Genomic DNA, 23825 nt, shown 5'->3' with positions numbered 1-23825 from the left:
ACTACGAGCACACAGGTTTCAATGCTTGTGTTCCTGCTCACATGTATGCTATTTACTGATGTCTGTATTTGCCTTTTGCTGTACATCAGTGATAGCACTTGTATAGTCCCTGGCCTGCTCCTTCTTTAACAATGTGATATTCCATTTTATTTCTTTCCCCCATCAGAGAACAGCTCATAACCAATACTACAATGGTTTCCTCTAAACATTGAGCTCTTCACCGCCACAACTATGCAAACTGCAATGGTGCTTATAATCTTTTGATATGTCATAAAAACAGAAGGGAAAATTCCTCCATTTACAAAGCAGTGCGGGGCAGGAAGGCAGGTAAACTTCGCAGCTTTTTTCCCCCTCTTGAGAGGCTCTAGAAGTATGCAGTACAATTTTGTAATCATGTACTTAGATGTATTTATAAAATTTTTCCTTGTTAAAATCCAATAAATGGAATACGTGACCTGAGGTGACCTCCAGTTCTCCAAATTCATTGTCACCATCTAATAGAAAACATTCATATAAACTTTGAAAACTGACACGCTTAATAAGTGTGTAAGGGTCCTTGACTGGTAGAAACTCAACAGTGACTGAAAACGTCTTGGTGACCCACTGATGGAAAAGGTCAGATTTCAAATTAGAGATTTTTCCTGCTCTTGCCAATCATAACAAATTCATGTACAGTATTAAATTTCCAGATCTTTGGTTAACAGAAACATAAAAATGAATGGTGTGTAAACCATCCGGTGACCTGTGAAGGGAGTTTTTCTCTAAGAGGTACTGTCACACAGAGAGAGTATGCTATATACAAGTGTATTGTGAATGTATGCCAAATGGAAAAGGAATTAAACACCCTGAAGGGAGGTTTGGTTACTAATACCATATTGGCAACAGTAAGAACAAAGAAAAATGTTTAAATCTTTCTTTTAAAATTTTTCTATTTAGCAAAATAAAAAGACTAAACGAGGCTGACTTTTAAGCCAAATAAAAATGATGTGCTTTAACTCCTTTGAGTCAGTGTCCCTGCAATAAATAAAACTTCTATTTTTAATCTATCTGGATGTAAAACAGACCCATATCTTATAAGTGAAAAAAGCTATCTTCAAGGGGAGGGATCTGAAGGATCAGGACCCACGTTATTGTTTCAGTACAAGAACAGAACCATAATTACTGTAATTATCTAAATACTACTAATTAAAATTTAAGAACAACCATCACTTCACAGCAACCCTGTGACACAGCAACCCTTGACACTATCCTGCACAACATCCTGGTCTCTAAATTGGAAAGACATGGATATGATGGATGGACCACTCAGTGGATAAGGAATTAGCTGGATGGCTGCACTCAAACAGTTGCAGTCAACGGCTCAATGTCCAAGTGGAAATCAGTGATGAGAGGCATTCCTCAGGGGTCAGGGACCATTGCTGTTTAACATCTTTGTTGGCAACATGGACAGTGGGATTAAATGCACCCTCAGCAAGTTTGCCAATGACACCAAGCTGTGAGGAAGGAATGTATGCCATCCAGACGGACCTGAGCAGGCTTGAGAGGTGAGCCCATGCAAACCTCATGAAGTTCAACCAGGCCAAGTGCAAGGTCCTGCACCTGGCTCACAGCAATTCCAAGCCCAGATACAGGCTGGGAGAATAGACTGAGGGCAGCCCTGAGGCGGAGGACTTGAGGGTGTTGGTTGATGAGAAGCTCAGCATGAGCCGGCAATGTGCACCTGCAGCCCAGAACGCCAACTGCATCTTGGGCTGCATCAAAAAAAAGAGTGGCCAGCAGGTTGAGGGAGGTTATTCTGCCCCTCTACTCTGCTCTCATGAGACCCTACTCCAGAGTACTGCGTCCAGCTTTGGAGTCCTCAGCACAAGAAGGACATAGACCTGTTGGAACGGGTCCAGAGGAGGACCACGAAGATGATCAGAGGGCTGGAGCACGTATGCTATGAGGACAGGCTGAGAGAGTCAGGGCTGTTCAGCCTGGAGAAGAGAAGGCTCCAAGAAGACCTTATAACGTCCTTCCAGTACCTGAAGGGGGCCTACAGGAGAGATGCGGAGGGACTCTTTATGAGGGAGTGTAGCAATAGGACGAGGGGTAATGGTTTTAAACAGAAAGAGGGTAGATTTAGATTAGATATTAGGAAGAAATTCTTTACTCTGAGGGTGGTGAGGCACTGGAACAGGTTGCCCAGAGAAGTTGTGGATGCCCTTTCCTCAGAAGTGTTCGAGACCAGGCTGGATGGGGCTTTGAGCAGCCTGGTCCAGTGGGAGGTGTCCCTGCCCAGGGCAGGGGGGTTGGAATGAGATGATTTTTAAGGTCCCTTCCAGCCCAAACCATTCTATGTTTCTATGATAATAAGGCTCCCAGCATATGTAAAAACAATTCCAGTGCAGTGTTCTCCTTTAATAGCACAGGTTGATATGAATGGCTTGTTTCTTCTTCTGCCAGATTCCAGCTGCTTCACTTTGTTTATTACTGACTTCAAAGTTTAAAACACTGTCCTGCCCCAACAAATAATTTAATCCAGATGGCATTATCTCAAGTGTCTGGAGCACTGGGGATAGCACAGCACCTGCAGATCTGTAACTCAGCATCTTAAAACCTTCAATGAAAGTGCCTTTTTTTAAAAAATCTTTGTCATTCCCCCATTTTGCTTTTTCCCTACAAAAAAAGATTTACATCTGGGATACAGTTACAAAGACTGTTAGCAGGGAAACAGAGTTGTCAGAAAATCTTTACGCTAATGACGGTAAAGTAGAAGAATACCTACAAGCCCAAAGGTAACAGAACCGCTATCAGTAGAAACATTTTATCTGCTGCTTTTATGTGTAAATAAAGACGTGAGGTACATATTTGTGCCAATGTGTATCCAATCCATGTCTCCGTGGATATCTATAGGGTACCAAAGAAAAATTCACTCCTTTTCATATGTAGTTGTAACAGGCAAATTACCAAGTACAGCAATCCAAGAAGCAGCATTTTTGTCAAAATCAAAATTATTCCAGACTTACTGGGTGAACATATACTGGTAAGAAACTGATAAATGTTTTGATGTAAGCAATTCTGAAGGCTACACTGAAAGGATAAAATACACTGCAATGTGAGTCATGTTATTAATTATAAGAACAGTATTTCCAGTTCAGACTCATGTCTAGCTATACTTTGTATATTGACTACATAATTCAATGCTTCTGGAATTTAATGGCTTATAGAGTTGCGAGTGGGCATGGTAAGGAACTCGTCACATGTTGGCGATGGTAAAGAATACGACATTCTCAAAAATAAGCATGACCATCAGCGGTGGTTCAAATAGTCCAATTGTTTGGACAAAATTATTCTCCATTCATTAGAAATGATAGCTCCTCCACTTTTCTAGCTCTGGACCACTTCCACCTTGAATCCACGTGTGTATTTATGTTATTGTGGAGAAAGTGTCCTCTCAGCTCTGCTAGAAACGAAGCAAAAATCTTTAAGCACGTGTGCTTTTTAGAGCAGGGACTCTGTTCTCATTATGTAAATGCTTTGCTATGCATAGGGCCCCGGGCTGCATGTCAGACAGCTGCCTTCCACTAGGACAGGAATACAGAAAGCAAGAACAAAATGGTCTGCAAATGCCTGCAGATCTGTTCTTGTAACTCAAAAACAAGCTGCGCCTAACCAAGCTGGTTTCATGCAAACAGAAATGACTCTAGGCAACCTTAGGCCAAATTTCTAGGGCTGAGTTACATGAAAGGGATAGATTTACAATTAAAACACTTGAGTTCTTTTACAGAAATGGACAGACATCTGTAGGACTTGAGCCAAAAATGTCTGGATTTAGAAGTATGATTCTACTGCTTGAGATGAAAAAGCACAGTTTAATTCTAAAAGGCTTCAGCCAACTCATAAACCTCCATAAGTGGGCCACAGACACCAGTGGAGACAGAAAACTGTATAGTATGAGTTCAGTTCAAGTTTTGACCTAAACTTGGCAAATTCCATCTTCACATGGTGTAATGTACTTACAGAAACTCCGCATACAAGCACACAGAAAATAAACATGCATACACACACTGCTTTCCTTTTTTTGTTTGTTTCTTTAAACCCTGATGTATATCCTAGCTATAAATATTTCTGAAAAGAAAATAAATTCAGATCCTGGGTCAGTAAAGGAGGGCAGGACACAGGCTAAGCAGCCAACAAATTTTTCAAAGCAGAGTATTTGAAAACGATTTTTCCTCCTCTCAAGTCTGAGTTCAAGGTTCAGTGGTTTTCCAAAACATGCTGTATTCCCACCAATAACAACACTAAACAGAACAAAAACTAGAAATACATAAAATAAACTAGAACCAGATTTTTCAAAATCCTAACACAGAGACCAGTAGGGAAGGACAGACAGAAAGCAGCTCCAAAACCATCTAGAAATGAGATTGCAGAGTTTACTAAAATATTTCCTTTTGGTGAGTAAAATCTACCCTGCTTCTTTTGATCTGGTGTATTTTGCTCTGTAGAGTATCCCATTGCTTAACAAGTTTGTTCCCTGGCCACAACTCTTGCTATCGTTTCCCAGCAAATCACTTCCAAAAGATGTGTAATGATCTTTCCAAATAACTACAATAATTATTAAAATTAAGAAGAAATATTAGAAGTCAATTTGATATTTCTGTACAGATGCCTGTTAATTTTTGATGTGGAATTGGCTACAAACAAATAGTCTTTTCTTAAATTTTAAGCACTGCTGCTTCTTGACCGTAGCCATTTTCTTGAGGAGAAATGAGATGCGGTAAACCTTGGAGCAGCAGCTTTCATTTCAAAGTAAAAAAAGGAGAAGGAGTTGGTTCATTACTAGTCCAGAGTCTTTGAAAAACACCAGGAAAATGTGTATCTTGTGTAAGAGCTGGGGGGGGGGGAGTAATCTCTAAATCCACAGCTGGTGGAATCAGGAGAATCTGACAAGTGATAATTTAAAGACTGCATACGTAATTGTGTAATTAATATTTTATTTATTCAGTACAACTAAGTGTCACCTACATACCAATCTTTTTCTCATTTTCTGCAAAATCTAACAGGCAAGTGGATGAGAAAGTAATTTTTAAAGTACAGTTGTATATAATATATTCAAGCTCTGTTATTCACACCTTCATGTTTGGGGATCCAAAAGGCATTTTAATGCCAGTATCTGAAGCAAAATAAAGCAGCTCAAAAAAAAAATTAAAAAAAATTCAAATGATCAATAGTGGGAATTCATACTAAATTCTAAGATAAAGTTACGCAGACCTCCCTCAGGATGCAGAACTGTTCACTGCAATCCTAGCAGTAGGACTGGCTCTACTGAGACCTCGTATCTTAACAATATTAATTGCAGCAATACCACCTCCAGCTTATCTACATCATACCACAGTGCTAGACATAATAGCATTCATAGCCTACACGGGGAGTGGCAAGTAAACAAAAAAAACAATCAAAGCATCTTTTTAATTCTTAAAAGTTACATGTCCTGTTTTTACTTAAAAATAATTTTAAAATAATTTACACAAGTAATTAAAGTTGAATGAAAAATTCAATGATGTTTCATCATAAATAAGGGTTGCAGTGGGTTTGAAAATGAACACCTTTCCAGTTTGCGCTTAAAAAGAAGATGGGTGTCCCAGTGATGGATCCCCTAAGCAAATTATGTTCTTTTGTAAGTTAGTGTACTGGCCAGGATATGTTCTGGGTTACTCTGGAGTCTCCTCCTTCCTGTCTTCAGATCAATTTGGCCCATGCAGCTAAATTACCAACAGTTACTCTAACATGCTGCTCTTAGGCAGTTTTTGATGCGTGGTTGTCCATATCACTTGGGATACACATATAACAATCTCTACTTATCAGACAGGTTCAGTATGTTGCAGATAAAGACTGAACATGTTATCTGCAGTGATGCTTGCCCTGAATACGCTTACTAAGCATCGCACACTATCCAGCCCTATTAACTCCTCAGCTACATGACTATTGAAAAAATTGTTAGGAATGTTAAGAGGACAACTTTCAGTGAATTAGTGACAGAAGTCACAAGCTACTTTCTATCACTTAAAAGTGTGACGGGATGGAAGACCTTGATGAGCTCTCCCTCAAACAAACAAGAGGATTTCCTGGGAAAGGAGGTTACGTACCCTCCAGCCAGGGCAGCGATCAGCACCCAGACTGAATGAAGTCTAGGGGGTAGGCATCAGGAAGAAAACAGAAAACCTTCTGTACTGCACGGCTCTTCAGGCAGTACTGCAGGGCAGAATTTTCTCATTATACATCACTCTTCACATATAACAGGGTCACTAAATGCATTCTTATAATAAAAATTTATATGATATACTAAAAATAAAAAACTGTTCAAAGAGCAAGTGTTTATCTAGATGACCACAAACAAAATAGCTGTATTTCTCTATTCTGAATACTTCTAAAATCTAAATATTCACATGACCCTATTAATTTATTTTGATGATTTTCACTTCCAAAGTCACGGGATTCTCCATATGGAAACAGAATCCTATTACTGTACTACCATTACAAAGATCTGGCATATTAAAATGGTTATACCTACAGCACAATTACTCAATTTTTGTAATTACACCTTTTGAAATGGAGATTATAAATATTTTCCCCAGGAAAAAACAAGACAAGACAGAACAAAACCAGCCCTATACAGTTAGCGTTTTCCAGCAATGTATTCTAATAAACAGTAGGACATCTCTATGCACATTTCTAGCATACATGCCGACAAAGTTGTTAAAAAGACCTCCTTTAAAGATATTTGTTAAACAGCAGAAGATGGCCATTAAAGGTCTTACCATTGGTGCATATCAATTAACTTTGAAAAATGTATTAGGGATAAGCAATTCTAGGAATTTTAGAGAGGCAAGCAATATTTGTAGTAGTTCAGAAAGAATACCGTTGCAATCTAGATAAGTAAGCATATGTTAAAATAAGGAAAACATTAAATGTCTTTACTGGAAGATATGCTGGTAGACAGCCATTACGCAAGTATCCAGACCCTATTCTGCCAAAGACCATCTAACCTTCTCTTGAAATGAGACCCGGTGTGATGCCAGAACCAAAGACTCTGAAAGGTCTTAAAGTTTATTACAATCTAAAATGTTTAAACTTCGTACAATAGATATAAGCATTCCTCCTTGTAAAAAAAACCCAAACAACAAAACAAACAAAAACCAAACAACCAAAAAAACCCAAAACACCAATCTAAGAACCTTGGCCTGCTACATGGGAAAAAGTAAAAACAAAATTCCTTCTTAATATGCGGTGAATCTGAGCTCTAATCAGTAAACGAACTGCAGAAACATATTGCTCTACATCTATGCTACATATCCAGCACATTACACCACCTTCTTAACTCTGTTATCCACATCGCTTCTGATTTTAACATGACACACACCTCCATCTCTACTGAGCACTATATAAAGAGGGGAAAACACTGCAGACTGCTCCCAGCAACACTATGCTTCTTGAAGATTTCACTACTGACCCAGCGGTTCCCCAGCAGTGACAGTGAAACCGACAACTGTTGTTAGCAACGCAGGAGGTGCTCTGCACAAATCTTCGAGCAGCAGTCAAGCAATGCCTTCTGAGACACTGAACATACTCATTTACATTAGGTTCTCATTTGGGCAGATGTTCTTTACCTCTGAAGCAGCGCACACACACGCAAGTTGAAACTTTGAAGATCCTGACTGCATTAACTGATGGTGGCAACTCTTTCTGGTGTCTAGTGTCAACTTATTTTAGAAAGCATTGCAGCACTTTGACATTCACTCTTCCCAGTTCAAACTATTGATGCCAAACCTGGTTGCACTCAGTTCATCAATAGCTTTCTTCATTGCATTGGGCCACAAGCATGATTAATATAGCTTGTAAGCAGCCTGAATGAAATTCATTTATCAGTTGTCTGGGTTTAAATATTCCTGGCCACAGTACAGGGAAATTTGCACTGGAAGGGAGCGTGCGCAGAAATTCAGTTGGCATGTGTGGGAGCAGCTTCCTTGCGGAGGTGTGTGCTGATGGGACTCGACTTGTGCAGGTGAATGGCACAGATGCCTGGGTCTGTCTGCTGCTCCAGAGCACACACTGCAACTCCTGAATTTATATAGTGCTCAAAGGAAAAGCAATTATGGAAAGCTCCTTAAGAAAGCAGCTTTTGCAAACCCTCTAAATACCTGACAATGACATAAACCCAATTATTTAGCACAACCCTAGTCTGTCACAATGACACCCAGTGTGTACCAGTATGAATAGCACAATGGCAAAAAAATCTCATCTTGTGCATCTCATGGAATTTAAGGGCTCCCCATTATTTTACTTGAAGCAAATTCACCCACATTATATACACACACATGCACTCCCAAGTTCAGGAACACTTACTCTGCAAGTATTACATAAATCAGTCTGCTTTCTAGCAGTTTCTTGCACACACAGTAAGACCAGAAATTTGAAATGCATTATCCATTATTTTCTTTCTCTTCCTCTCTTAAATATCATGAAAGAGCTGAGTCCAGAATATACTTAAAATTCAATACATATACAAGTTGGGGAATATGTTTCCGCTCATCATTACTCTGTCACTGAGAGTTAGATGGATACATGGCCTACACAAGAACAGAAGAGAACAAATGCTTAAAGATGATATCTTTCCTTATATAAGACAACACTTGAATGTCACTATTATTTGATGCAATGTTGTGGTTTTTTTAAATCTTGGAGGGAGAAAACGCACGTGTTGCAAGGTCCCTCGGAACAGGACTGTCTCCTACCATGTAGGAAGCCAGGCAGAAAGGGACCTGGATCATTCCAGGGGCCTCTCAATGATTCTGCAATGCAAACCGTAATATAGTTTTACTGCCCAGGTTACAGAGTTATCCAATCCTTCCCAATTCCTTCAGAGAAGAAATAAACAGGCTAATGCAGCTTCATTGTCCATTGCTCTGTATTTTTAGATCACTGCTTAGTAAGTGAGTAACGTAGTAGCCAATGTATAGCATTATTCACACAACCTACCTTTATTATGCACAGAAAGTTTCTTGGAAATGTATTCTAAATCTGATAAGAAAAATCCTCATTAAGAATCATTTGCTTGTTTAATTTTCACTTATTGAGCTTTAATGTACCATAAAAGTAAGTAATAACAACAATGTCTTAAATAAGTATTGCCTGTCTTGCACTCATTAATGTTTTAGAAGAATACAAAACTGCCTCTAGATACAGGAAGCTGCTGGAAAATAAAAACTAACCAATCATATACGCTGAGAGCTTTAAAGAATTTTTTGTTGAACACGGAGTTCAACAAAAATGTATTCTGTTCACTGTACACATGACACCAGTGGGAATAAGAGCCAGTTCAAGTTCTAAGTTACCATTACTTGGGTAATAGTTTCAAGCTGCAAGGCACAGCTGTATGGGCCCAGCCAGACAGGCTATCACAGCAATGCTTTGATAGCATGGGGCCCTTAAGTGTCAGGATATAGAAAAGGCAGCAGTTGTTGGCTGTGAAAACAGTCTGATACAAACCAGATGGGGACTTACTTGATGGGCAACACAAAGGAAAACAATTGGCTCATTCAACAAAGTCAGGCCACTGCCCCAGAGAACTAACAGAAGACAATAACAGTCAACCAGAGCTGATGCAAACAAGAAACAGCCATGTGGTTATGGTTTACGGAATTGTTTCTCCTTAGACTAAACATAAAGTTTTGATTTCTAATTCTTATATTCATTAATTTCAGCCTCATTTACAAGCCCCCTCTTCCTCCAAAGTCTTCCGTGTAATCCATTTATGTAGCACCAGCCTTCACACACCTACTTAAACAAGAAGAAAATTATATGACAAAGGCAGCTATATTAATCTAATGTTTCCTGAAGAATGCCAAGACCACAGACAGCTTTCTGAACCGTGTCAGAACATTACAGATCCGCAGCACACAGCGTGTTATCAGACACATTTGCACGCATATGGCAGTATATTTGATTCTTTTTGATTTGAAATGCATAAAGCCCAGTAGGTCACATACTGGGTTACCGGAGTACAGATGTCTTCCGGTTTTGTGAAGAGTTCTTTTGGTTTCTTACTTAACTTTTTTCAAAAGAAAACTTCAGATCAATTATGTTACCACATAACAGTTTTGTTTGGCAGGCTAAAGTTAAAAATCTATTAGAATAGCCATTACCAAACTTTTTTTGAAGCAATCAAAAATTTTAAAATTGGCTATTTCAGCCATAACTCAAAAAATCCCCAACCCATGCATTTTTAGAAGCTTGTAGAAGATTATGGTCCAAAATCTTAATTGCTCTTGCTGTTTTATTACAGGAAATATAAAAGTGACATGTGCAAAGGTATTTTGATTACGAATTACTTACAGAGATTGCACAATAAGTCAGACCTCTAAGGGCCTTCTGCAATTTCACTCTCAGACTCAAAACATCTGAACTTCAAAATATTCCCTCTGGCAGGCTCTGTACTGCAGTGCTCCAAGTAAGTGTGAATGGTTGGATGGCACACTCTGAAAGACAGACACATGCTCAGATACCCAAGCAAGTATGTCTACAAAATATAGATGTCCTGGATGCCTTATGAAATCACATTGTCCCGGGACCCATCAGCTTTAGCACACCACCACACATCCCTGGAGCTTCACTGCTTCTGGAGACTGCTTGATGGCTAGTTCACGGATTTTTGAGCTACTAGTGTCGCATGATGTAAACATCTCCTTAATACATGATTCAGACCTACGATGGGTACACATGAAGTCTACTCTTCTTTATACGCGCTTCACTTTCCATGCGGACTTGCAAAAAGCACCTGGACTGAAGAACTGAATGTATGGCTCTCATTTAACAGCCCACACTGGATAGACAGAACAAGGGAGTTTGTCCTTAAAGAAAATGACCTACTGAATTAATGAAGTATACAGTCAGGCCCTAATTGTCACCTTAAGTGGTTCTAGCTTTTAGCTGCTTGGGTACTCAAGCAAAAAAAAAAAGACTAAAAAAAAAAAAAAGATTCAAAACAACCATCACATATTGTAGGTAGAAAAGTATGGTTTTTACTGCAGTTTCCTGCCATAAGCACAGAGCCAACACTCCAGCAAAGCTGTTGTGTGCTGTGCTTTGTCTAAGCTAAAACATCTCTCCAGCTTATTTCCAAACGTGCAGCCAAATTCTTGAAACCTCTGACAAAGGGGTGGGCTGTCACATTGTAGCAGAGAAGATTTTGCCTGCAGTGCTGCTATTATTAATTTTTCATGTCATATATATCAAGATCAGAACACATTTCTTACATACAGCTGAAATTTTGTATTCTCTTCATTAGGCCATGTCTAGAAGATTACAAATCTTAGGAACAGAACAGCCTTTATCAAGCCTTAACCTCAGAGATACCGGCTGTTGTAGCCTTGCCTTTAAAAGCAAATGAGAGAGGAGCAAAAATTTCTTTAAATCCCAGGTCTGTCTGTAGAGGAAAGCCCCAAATGCTCTTGTAAAAACGGTTTTGGACATCTTTCAGCAGAGAATGCCTCCACAAAGGACGGCATGTAAAGGCCAGCTGGAGCAGGGGGAGGCACGACTGCCCAGCCTCCCTTAAAGTAAAGACTCCAACAGGAAACTGCTTCCCCTTTCTTTTCTCTTTTTTTTTTTCAATCAGGAAGGAAGCTTCATCTTCAGAAACAAGCATTGCCTGTGTAATCTCCCTGCTTGCCTGTCTCCAGGAGTGGGTCCAATTACTGAAATAAGCTACGTGCACTTTTAAGAAGATAATCGTGTATTTATAATATAACTTAAACTGGTAAATATTTCCCATTTATAATTTTGATTTATGTAACAGGGCACAATAGCAGCTGTTAAGTAAATAAAACAATTGTCTCAAGATCTGTAATTATGGTTTTACGATTATAAAAACAAACAAACAAAAAAACCCAGAAACTAAGCAACTGCCAGCAAATTCCATGCTTTTTACTTCTACTGGTCCGACAAGGACAGAAACTGCATCTGTTATACTGTCTTTAAACAAACATAGCTCTGCCCAAGTCTTGCAATATGTACAGTGCATAAAACAAGGCCACAATAGGCAACCCTGAGATTATTACTTTATTCTAACATCCTGAGTTTGGATGGAGGTGTGCTGGTCAACCACGTTAATTCTAAGCTGCTTTGATTGCATAGTTTGGAGCCAAAACATAAATGTAATTCTACGAGACCCAGAAAATGTGAGATACACATTTTCATTGTTCAAATATGGTTGATGAATTATTATTTTGTACTGAAACTACATGACTATCTGACATTAAAAAAAAGAAAGAGTTAATGAATGTCAAAGTTGTATCATGCACAGAAAGAGTTAACTCCCTGCAGACAAAGCACTGGGGGAAATAAAAAAGTGCATTTTACAGAACTGCTACATATTTTGTGTCACACTCAACAACTTTCACTCAGGTTGTTTAGAACTGTGCTTAAAAACAGTTCTTCCTGCTTTAAAAGCAAAATACAAGTTTTAGATAGAGAAGAATGATAACAGAGATACAAAGGTTCTAAATCTAAATTAAGTTTTTCTAGGTGTAGGGTTTTTTTTCCTGAATGACAGCATTCATGATAAAAAATAGAACACAGTAGTCCACAGTCAAAATTTAACCCATCTCCATCATTTACTACTGTTGCTTGCAAATGCAGTCACCAAAAGCACATTTGCAACTGGTATTTCAAAGATGAGGAATTGTTGTATTTTACTTTCAAAACTAGTTTTATGGAAGATGAAAAGTGTTTTAACGAAGTTTTGCATTTGCACATCTTACTCAACACTATTACAAAACGCAGTCCCGTATGCAACCCCCACAGTGAGCAACAGGTCACACATGACAACTTTAATCTTCATTCACCGGTCCTTACCCTATTTTTAAGAAGAAAGCTACTTTGGCAGACTGCATTTCTCACAATCAGCATGTTATCAGAGAGGTGCATTACCATTATTTATATAGTATTCTTCATTTGGAAGACATCCTAGATAACATTTACTCCACGCTGTTGCCTTACTTGAAAGTTTCCTGAGCTCCTAGTGTTAAGAAATTAATCACATGGGCACTGGAAACATATATTTATATTTAATTATAGGCAGTCTTTGTAACACTGTATTGAGAAGCTGGTGCTGGAAAAACCTGGCATCTCTTTAGTACATAAAGTAGGTCTCTTTACTCCTAAAGTATCTAGAAAAATAAGCAAATAAAATACTTAGGTAACTACACTGTTCAACACTGAAAACTGCTGGTAAGTCAAGCCCTCTCACAATATAATTAGCAGTTAAATTAAAAAAATAACATTACAGTTTGACTGTGGACACCAATCATCTAAATATCTGTCTTCATTGGCTACTTAGATTTTATTAATAACTTTACCGCTATGCCTCACCTCTGCTAGCAGTGCAAAAATTTACAAAGCGTTAAAAAAGTTTAATAGCTGAGAATGACAGCTCTTGTAAATCACCCATCCCCTTTACAAAAGAGGTTTTGGGGTCTGACAGTCAGAGTCTATGGATTATTCATCACTCGCATTAAACTACCTCCACTCAGCATATATGCTCTTGTCCCTAGTAATTCCTCTTCTACTCAGCCACTCCCCACACAAACAGCTGTCTCCTTCCAATTTTTATGTAGTGCTTTAAAAAGCTGAATTGAGCTCTTAACAACAGGTAAAGCTGAAGGGAGTCCAGCTGCCTCTGCCCACGGATAACCAAAACCAACAAAGTGGGGAAAGCAGAAGCTGTTTGTGTTGCTTTCACACATGCACAAGCCACTGAATTATAAAGGCAACAGTTGCCTTCCCTGCCAACCAGAAAAATGAAACAAACGCAGCACATACTGAAGACAGAAAGCCTACATTTCTCCTATCACAGTGCTATATATGTTTCTCCAAGTTGAAATATGTGTTTGTAATACTCCTTGTCTTCACCTGTCACCATACAGTATCCATGCAGTATGTTGCCAGCACCCAAACGCATCAAGACCTCCTGGTCTGATACTGATGCCTTTTATAAAGAACCACGACTTTTACACCAAAAAAGAAATGTTAGAGAAGAGGCCTACTTAAATGACTGTTAATCCAAGAAACGATGATCATCCTAAAAGATCCTATAGCGCATCTGCCAACTGAACTAACACAGAGTCGGTAGCAGGTCTACCTAAGACAGCTGGAACGGCTCCTGATTCCAGCTTAGCTGGCATTGATATACCAGGCTGAAAACAATAGTGACTGAGAAATGGAAATACACTGTATTCAGGAAATTGTCTTTGCAAGCTGCAATCTCTGGCAGAGGCTGTAGCATACTCCTGGAGGCAGTAACTCCAACTAAATGGTCTGCTGAATAAGAAAAAGATAAAGCTATTTCTTACAACACAGCTTTTTATAATGACATACTGACACACAACGTTTAGAACAACTAGGAATCTCAATATAAATACATTTGCCATCGCTACTAATGAACAGGCATGCAAATTAAAGTAGTGCAAGACCATAAAAATCTAAGGCCTCTTTACAACATTATGACGGAAGATGATGTGTAAAGGGACTTCAGACTCAATTATATGTATATAAATGAGTAGCAGGTTCAGGAGAGACTGTTCTGATCATTTTCCATGACCTACCACAACACACAGGCCACAGAACAGCTAAGCACACTTACTTTCTAGATGCACATCAGTTCTTTCTTATTAAACCATGGGCTCAGAGTTGTGGAACCACTAATTTCTGAGTAACACCTCCCTCCAGAGAAGAGCTAACTGGAAACAGCCCCGGGGCTGATGTAAGCATTAAGTACATGGGGAGTCTCTGTCCTTAGCTGGCTTGCCCAAGCCTATTAATTTTTTGTGTGTGTCCCCCATTTATATAAGCAGTATTTGCATGAAAGGGTAAAGCAGGTCAGCCTAGTCAGCTTGCTGCCATCTGCTTTTATTCAGAGTTACTCAAGATCAGTGCCAGTGGGATCAGTGCCCATTCAGGGGGTTTATTGTGTGTGTTTATTTTTTGCTCTTTACAATGAAGGCAACAGCAATTACTTTAAGTTTGTAAAAGTGCATACAAATCATAATACACAATACAAAGCTGCTTCAGTCAGATCCTAGCACGTTTACGAATCCTACAGAGGCTGTGAGAAAGACTGCTTTGGCACAACAATTTTGATAGACTGGTGAACAGCGTGTTAGAATCCAGGAGATATGAGACTGTATTCAATACTTGCTATCAAGATCATTCCCTACTTGCAATGCACAACGACTCCAGCTGATTCACCACCACATGAGAATCTTACACAAAAGAAAAAGCATCACATTCTAGCTTGGTCCCTAGACAGGCTGACAATAGGTGGATTTATACAACTGGAAACTGGAACTGGTGAAAGATCAAAGATAGACTGCCAAAGTGGAAACAGCAATTTGGGGCTCTCAGCCAGTATTTATAACTTGTAAGAGTGGATATGTCGCAGTAAGACTTACTCTCCTCCTAAAGAAAATTCCACTTAGAATATGCCTGGACACTAGAGACACAAGCTACAAAAAAACCCACAACCCCCAAACCAACCAAACCCTCCCTCCCCCTGCCCCAAACCTGCAAAAAGGAAAAAATGGGTAAACATGGAGAAATATGGAGAGTAGGCAGGCTCTACAGAAGGATCTGGATCAATGGGCCAAGGCCAATTGCGTGAGGTTCAGCAAGGCCAAGTGCCTGTCACTTGGGTCACAACAACCCCATGCAAGCCTATCCCTACAGGCTTTGGGCAGAGTGGCTGGAGAGCTGCCTGGTGGAAAAGGACCTTGGGGTGTTGGCCAACAGCCAACTGAATATGAGTCAGAAGTATGTCCAGGTGGCCAAGAAGGCCAACAGCATCCTGGCCTGTATCAGAAACAGTGTGGCCAGCAGGACTAGGGAAGTGATTGTACCCCTGTACTTGGCACTGGTGAGGCCCCACCTCCAAGTACTGTGTCCGTTTTGGGTCCCTCACAACAAAGACAACATTGAGGTGCTGGAGTGAGTCCAAAGAAGGGCAACGGAGCTGGCGAAGGGTCTCAGTAACAAGTCTTTGAGGAACAGCTGAGGGAGCTGGGGTTGTTTAGCCTAGAGAAAAGGAAGCTGAGGGGAGACCTTATTGCTCCTGACTACCTGAAAGGAGGTTGTAGTGAGGTGGGGGTCGGTCTGTTCTCCCAAGTAACAGGTGATAGGACAAAAGGAAATGGCCTCAAATTGTGCCAGGGGAGGTTTAGACTGGATATTAGGAAAAACTGCTTCACCAAAAGGGTTGTCAAGCATTGGAACAGGCTGCCCAGGGAAGTGGTGGAGTCACCATCCCCGGAAGAATTTAAGAGACATGTAGAAATGGCGCTTAGAATCACAGAATGGGGGCATGGTTTAGTGGTGGAGTTGGCAGTGTTAGGTTTATGGTTGGACTCAATGATCATAAGGGTCTTTTCCAACCTAAATTATTCTATGATTCTATGAAATCTGCATTGTAGGGATGAAGCAGTGGTGCCACATGCAGCTTAGCAGAACTGCCTGGCAGTCTGGACTGCTTCGGTTCTGGCAGGTAGTAACAACTGTTTGAAAAGCAAATGCAATTATGAATCTAAATTTTTAAAATAAATACTAATAAACTTAGAAGTAAACCCCTTTACATTATTAAGATATACTTAAGAACAGAAGTTCCTCAGAAGCCTCTGGTGTCTGTGTGATAGGTCTGCGTAGGCACCAAAGGAAGACTAAAACGGGAAGTTTTCTGCCTTTGCATACGCCTCCCACAGCAAAAGCCTTAGCACAAGGTCAGAGAGATGTCTTGACAATACTTACAGCAATGACAGAGCACTGTACCTCTCTGTGCCATTTAAGGAGACATGCAGTAAGAGGAGAACTAACTCTCGACCTCTTAGAAGTCGAACAAAATTGCCAATTGAAAAAAACCTAATGCACGTTGATCTGTAAAAAAAGGGCCAGGCAATACATGTTGTGGAACTGGACTCCAGAGGAGAATGACTTCTATCCGAGCACGCCAGTTAGTAGGAAATCCTCAGACTGCGAGGCGATATGAGCTGACTTGGTACAGTTTTCTTTAAGTATAAACTGGGGTTTTTTTTGGTTTTTCATTTCTTCATCTGATTGCTTGGATTTCAATTAATTTAGATGCCTCAAAAAATGAAACTGCATTCTAGTAGTCTAAAAAACATACCAGGGAGATTTCTGCTTCACCTGCTATAAGTTCCTGTTGTTAATGCCTTTTGCACAAATGACTGGGGAGAAATGACAGGTCTAGGAGACCAGAGGATGATTTCTCAGAAACAGATCTCTTGAGAATGGGTGCAAGGATGTGAGGAGTCACATGAAACCCATGGGGCTGGGTGCTTGGTTTCCCAGGACCCTAACTTGAAGCAGACCACCACACCCACCATAGAAGGACATCATTGTCTACAATAACAGTTCTACACAAGACTTTCCCTTAAGCTGTTAAAAATCAAACTTCTGTTTTAACATTTTGTCTGAAAAATAACTGAAGTAACTCAGTGAGAAAAGCAGCAACCATAGATATAAACGGCACTTCTCAACAGATAAATAATATCTACAAAAGCCAAGAAATTCAAAACTCCTGTTCCGAATGTATGGTAACACAGTTAAATGTTGACTTGCAGTAATTCAAACTAGACACTCTCAAGTGTGGCTACTGCGGATTTTATGCAGGGATAATATGCAAAATGCATTATTACACAGACGCATGATTTCTAATACATGGGCTGTCATGTAACTGCTATGGTCACATGTGCAGAAAAAGCAAAAAAAAAAAATCTTTGAGAACTGGTTTTATAAACCACTTGCAGTACCTCAAAGCTAATGACCACTTCCAGAAAGGACAGAGTTTCTGTGGGAAATGCAGCTTTGGATTTCCTGACTTGCCCGAATGTAAAATATATTAACTGAATTATGTCAATGAGCCATCTGATAGCACAGGGAGGTAACTGTATAGGAAAACCAGACTCAAAATAGACCAGAAATAAGGGTTCTAAAGAAAAACTGAAAAACTTACATAAACCTCTAACAGGACATTTACTTGAAAATGCTATAATTACAGCTAATTGATATCATTAGTAAAATTTCCAAGGTCTTTTCTTAGAAATTAGTCAAATTCAAGGACCAATGTAGGCTACGCAAACTATTCCTACCTCTCAGGCTGTGGTGGTATTGTCTACAGTGTGAAAGAATAGCTCCGTTTTGCTTCACTAGCTGCTGTTTTCAGGGTGGTATGGACAGTCATTAGCAGAAGCCTTTAGTAAAATTCAGTCCAAAAAAAGAAACAGCAGGATATTAAGGAGAAAGTAAACTTTCAGTAGGATAGTTGTTAGGAGTTTAACCAAACCAGTTCCAAGAAAGAAATAAGGACTCTTAGCCTGCCTCATGCCACAATAGTTTAAAGAAAAAAATAAACCAAAATCTAACTCAGAGCAATGGCTGGCTGAAGAAGAGAGGCAAAAAAGTATTCAGTTATATCCATATTTTCAATATTACAGTTTTTAATACAGCATAATGTCAACGTTAACACAGAACTAGCTCATTTTCGATACCGAGCAGGGACTCTGAAAGCTTTATTTTTTATACAGATTGTTTTCAGGGCTTCTTGCCTTCTTATTCATTTATTGCACAGATCATCTCCTCCCACAAGCAGTTGTGCAATCTCTCTGCGTCAACAAAGTCAATTGCTTAGTGTCCCAATATTCCTTTGCCATGTACTTATGGATGCCCAAATATAATTCACTAGCTGGAGATAGAAAGGAATTACTACCATGAAGTTGTGCTCTTTAGGTCATACTTTGTGAGTCTGTGCTGCAGAAAAATAATTAAGAAAAATAATAATACATCTACCTCTTGATTCTGAGCTGCTTATATTAAAGTTTAAAAACGCTCTGCAGTCAAGCATTGCCACCTATTCTTTCATTTTAATTCAAAAATTCTGAATCATGTTAGTGTAAGCCTGAAAATGCTTGTATTCTGGAAATGCGTGCATTCACCAACCACAACAATTATTATCATATTAAATTTATGAAGATATATGAAAGAATGGTACAAAGATTAAAGGGTATTATAAAGCCAAAAATATATATGCATGTGTATTATATACTACAAATATATGTTTTCAAACCACTGTCTCCACTATGTCTAGAGAAGGCACACTTTTCAATTAATATTACGTTCAGGCTTTATTTTCAGTTGTAAGTTTCAGAAGACATTACCCTTTCAGGCATGATATTGTAACAGCCCTACTGCACTTCAACTTTCATCAGAAGACATCAATCAACTTTCTTTCAGTAAAAACACATGTTCACTGTAGACCACAAAATTTTTTTCAACAACAAAAGAAAGCTCTATCATATATATATTTATGACCATAGACAAAAGATGAATGAAATCTTGTCATGTATTTATCAATTAAATAAAAAAGGCTTCTTTTACATCCATCTCCAAGTCCAAAAGAATTTCCCTTTTCTACCAACATCCTGAATTCACACTTCATGTTAGGGCTCCAGATGTTCTAAGTTCTAATAGCAATACAACTACTTATCCTTTAAACTCAGAAAAAAATACCTAAATGGTCCTGCCTCTGAAATGCTTCTCCATTTTCAGGCAAGTACTCGTTGTCCCTTGCTATCTCGGTAAAGGCAATCGTTTGACAAAGTTTTTATAAAACGGGTGCTTTGAACTTATGGTTTCAGATGTGCTTAATTTTAAAATGTTGGATTTCCTTAAACACATATATACTTATCATGTTGCAAGTTTTCATTTTTCTTTCAAATGATTCTGGATTACCCTCAACTTTGTGATTGATTAAGTTTGCTGTGGTGAAGCTTACAGAGACAAGACCTTCTGGTTGAAACTGACAGACAGTTGTTTCCATTTGCAAATCCTCTAGATTTTTATTGGCTCATTAAATATGTACACTTTGAATGAGATGTAAATTATCCTGGTATATAAATTATAATTCTTTTTTTTCCCCCTCTCAAAGAAAATTGACTACTGCCATCTCGTGGTCAAACATTTTCCTCTGACACACAGACACGGTTGAACTGTGCCCAAACCTTGTATTACAGTATGGGTAATTTTCTTTTTTTTTAAACATAAATATTCCAGAAAACACGAGATTTGATAAAAAACATTTTACTCCATTTCCAGCCCTCTCTAACACCTCACTCAATCACAGAGGCTGGAAGTGCTGTCTTGTTAACACTTTGAGAAAAAGTTGTGGTGTAAAAGCATGAAGTACAGTGTTAAGAGTATCCCCTCTCTCTGCCTTCTCTCTGATGCTTAGTATGAAGTGTTGGGGAAGAAGATGAAGAAGAAAAGAAAAATTCCTACAACCACTATTAAGGAAAACCGCTTTTAAACTCGGGAATGAGTTGATCCTGCAAGGCACATAATTTCCTTTTTGGCAATTTAGAAGTCGTACTCAACTTATTGGAAATTCACTTTCCTTAGGCAATCTGGATTTTCTGAACACCAGAGGAAAAAATACTGTTCTTCCTACTAGAAAAAAATCATTGCAGTATTTTCCACCAATGTTAAATAAAGAGTTAACCCCCGTTTTTAAATAAATTTAGTCTTTACCACCTTAAAAACACATGTTGATAAATGTCCCTACAATAAAGCATATACCTGCACTGTGGTGTGCCACTTCAGTTCTGTAAGCTTTTCCACTAATTGTCCATAGAAGTTAAGTTTTACATTATTCAAAGCCTTCTTCATATGTAAACCACAGTTTTGAAATTCAGTTCCAAGTCCCACAACCAATAACATTGGCCCAGAGCTTTTCTTACTGCTATAAATAGTTGAAGCAAAATAATCCCATCAGAATTATAATTTGATTAGATGTTTTAAAAAAAAAAATAAATGGAAGAAGTTCAAAGAATTATTTTAAAAATGGCTTGAAGGAAAAATTTGTCCATACTAGGGTGGAGCAATTATAATTGCATATGTTGTAGGCATGCAGGTATTTAGATTCCTTTTCTTAGCATGTAAGATTAAAACTGCTCTGTATCTCACTCCACCACCTCCACAAACTAATTTTCTGCTAAAAAAAATTAAAGATGGCAATAATGTACTCAGTTTATGTTACTCCAACACTGATTTGAATGACAACAAACAAAAAATATTCTCCCCCTCTCATTTAATATCCTTAAGGCTTTTAACAAACACTGTTAAGTAATCTCCAAAAATAGCATGGTTATGCATAAATAATATATAGTGTCCATCACAAAAGAAAATCACTACCTGTGACACACTACCTTGAAGGCCATCACAAACCAGGCCATTTTAAGATTTAAAAGCTCTATTTTTTTTCACATTTGCATGATCTTAACTTTGTATTATCTTTCAGTTCTCCTCTAGTACCCCTGCATTTTCTCACATATATGAACCACTGACATCTATCACAACATTATGAATATTTTTTTTTGCTAAGCAGCATTCTATAAAGCAATTAAGATTCAGTTGACTACATAATATGCACATTGTAATGCTCTTGGCAAATAAAAATTTAAATAAATACTTAACTGCAAGGATTCTGATGACTTACATACAGACACGTTACCAATCCTTTCAGTGCACCCCAACAATACTGTAACTATCTACACAGATTTATACACATTATATATAAATGTTCGGAAATTTTGGGAATTTCGGAGTAATGAAAACAAAATTAAAAAAAATCAGAACTTTATTATACATGAGCATTCAACAACATTTAAAAGTTAAGTGCTTAACTGAAAGAACTGTTTACTTATTGACATTGATTTACCTTCTTGTTGCATCTCTTCAGACTTCCTTCTCACATGAATAACTCGGGGTCTGAGAGTCTCAACTTCTACAGCTCCTCGGTTTTCCTCCTATATATCATACATTAAAATCGTATTACAAATCTGACTTTTGATGGAAAAGCTTAGGGAAATCATGTGGAGCTTCAAGAAACATCCAAAGAGGTTTTTAAAGATTCATTAAACGGTATGCACTTGTTCTCCTTCCTTTTGACTTCAAAAGAATTCAGATCTGAATTAGACTATTGTAATGCTATTTCCTTTAGACAAACATCCTAGGAGGAATAGGCACGGCAAAGTGCCATTTAGAACTGAAGACACACAAGACCCTCAATTTCTACTCAAAGCATGTGGTGGAAAGAACATAAGACTTCTGTGTCTTTCTTCAATACCCAGGACTTCTCCCTAGGTATTATCCTCCTGAGTAAAAAGTGAAAAGAAAAAGAAAAATTTCAGCACACGTTGTAAAACTCATGCCAAGCACAAAACTTATTTCCTTGTCCGTGTTTTTAAAACCATTTTCTGCTCTTCCTGAAATTTTCTTCAGGACCTAGGTCTGCAACAATGCCTATGGGAAAACAGTTTCTTAGAAGCAACAAACACTCGGTGCGTTAAAAAGGGAGCCATTGCTATTTATCAAGTATGCTTGTTGTCTTATGTGTTAACTGCAACAAGAATTGTGGCCCAAGGACATTCCACTACATGTAGACTGGAAACATGAGAAGTGCAAAACACAGAATCATGGAGACCTAGAAGACTTAAGCATTCTCTATGACAAATAAATTTGATTTCACCAGTTGTTCTGTTGATCCCACAGATGAATATAAGATTTTTAATGACGATTCTTAAAGAAGGAGGAACATGAGAAGGATCATAAATGTTTGCTTATCACACAGCATTTAGAACCCATAGACAGAATTGCTGTATGACTTCTGTGAGAATTATATGCCCTGAAAAGGTACTCTCTTGAAGACCTGATGACAAAGTACCAGTAGTATTTTGCTCACCAAAAGATAAAAAGGAAGAAAAGGAAAGTATGCTTCAGTTCTGTGAGAGAAACCCTCCACTACTACGGAGGCCACAAGTGAAATAAGCAGCCAAAATATAGACAAAAAGAAGAAAATATTTACATCTGGCAAACAGTAAGCACAGTTCCAACTATGCAATCAGGGCTTCCCATTTCTTTCACCTAGTAACTATCTCGTATGATAACCGCAATCTCAACAGTAATGATATTGCTTGTCACATACTTAACGATCATTTAAGCCAGTGCTGCAAAAATCAGAAGGAACAAAAAGATAAACGATTCAGTCACTGTCTTTTCCTCAATGGCTGCATGGACTTGTTTACACTCCCCAGTAAACAAAGCATAAAGAGGCCTGCAATAATATATAGCATGTAATTTCTAACACGTACCAACACAACCTCACCAGCAAAGCGGTGAGCTTAAGCTGACAAAAGTGAATATGCATGCATCTGAGATCAAGTTAGCATCTTCACAAGGCACTACATGCTTGGATAGACCAGTTAGGATGGGCACTAACTCGGGTGCCTCTACACACTGTGAGGTTGACCAACTTGGTTCATTTAAAGCTGACAAGGTAAGAAAAAGTTGAGATGGTTTTCTAAAAGCAGGAAGGTCTCATGAAAATGCGATCAAAAGCCACCAATGTTACAGAACATTAAACATAATCAGCATAACAGTATGCTCATGAGTCCATTTGAAGTGTTTTTATTTTGTTTTGGATTTTTAATAAGACAAACCAGAGAAAACCCAAAACAGTTTAAACTGAACTGAGGTGCAAACAGAAGTTGAGATAACATATAGATTCATAACCTACAATTATGCATTCCTGGAAGATTAAAAACAACATGTCTTTTGAAATACTGAAAAGGAAAGCTAATAAGAATACCAAAGTGACAATCCCACTTAAAAAAAATATTAAAAACATTCATACTTATATAAGAACGTTATGAAAATATTTGGCAACT

The 23825-nt window shown here is 38.5% G+C and overlaps 1 protein-coding gene across 5 annotated transcripts in view; it reads right to left on the bottom strand.

Annotated features, from left to right (window-relative positions):
- KIAA0586 (KIAA0586 ortholog) overlaps nt 1-23825 on the bottom strand; it is a 76913-nt gene that overhangs the window by 3749 nt on the left and 49339 nt on the right. For all 5 annotated transcript variants that reach the window (XM_074583628.1, XM_074583629.1, XM_074583631.1 and 2 more), the window contains one exon: nt 21818-21905. In XM_074583628.1, the coding sequence (XP_074439729.1) occupies nt 21818-21905 (88 nt within the window). The remainder of the gene's footprint in view (nt 1-21817; nt 21906-23825) is intronic.

This window comes from Larus michahellis, chromosome 4 (genome assembly GCF_964199755.1).
Source record: "Larus michahellis chromosome 4, bLarMic1.1, whole genome shotgun sequence".
NCBI classification, from domain to species: Eukaryota; Metazoa; Chordata; class Aves; order Charadriiformes; family Laridae; genus Larus; species Larus michahellis.
Note: the sequence above shows the minus strand (reverse complement) of the source record. Positions and strands in the feature narration are given on the sequence as shown.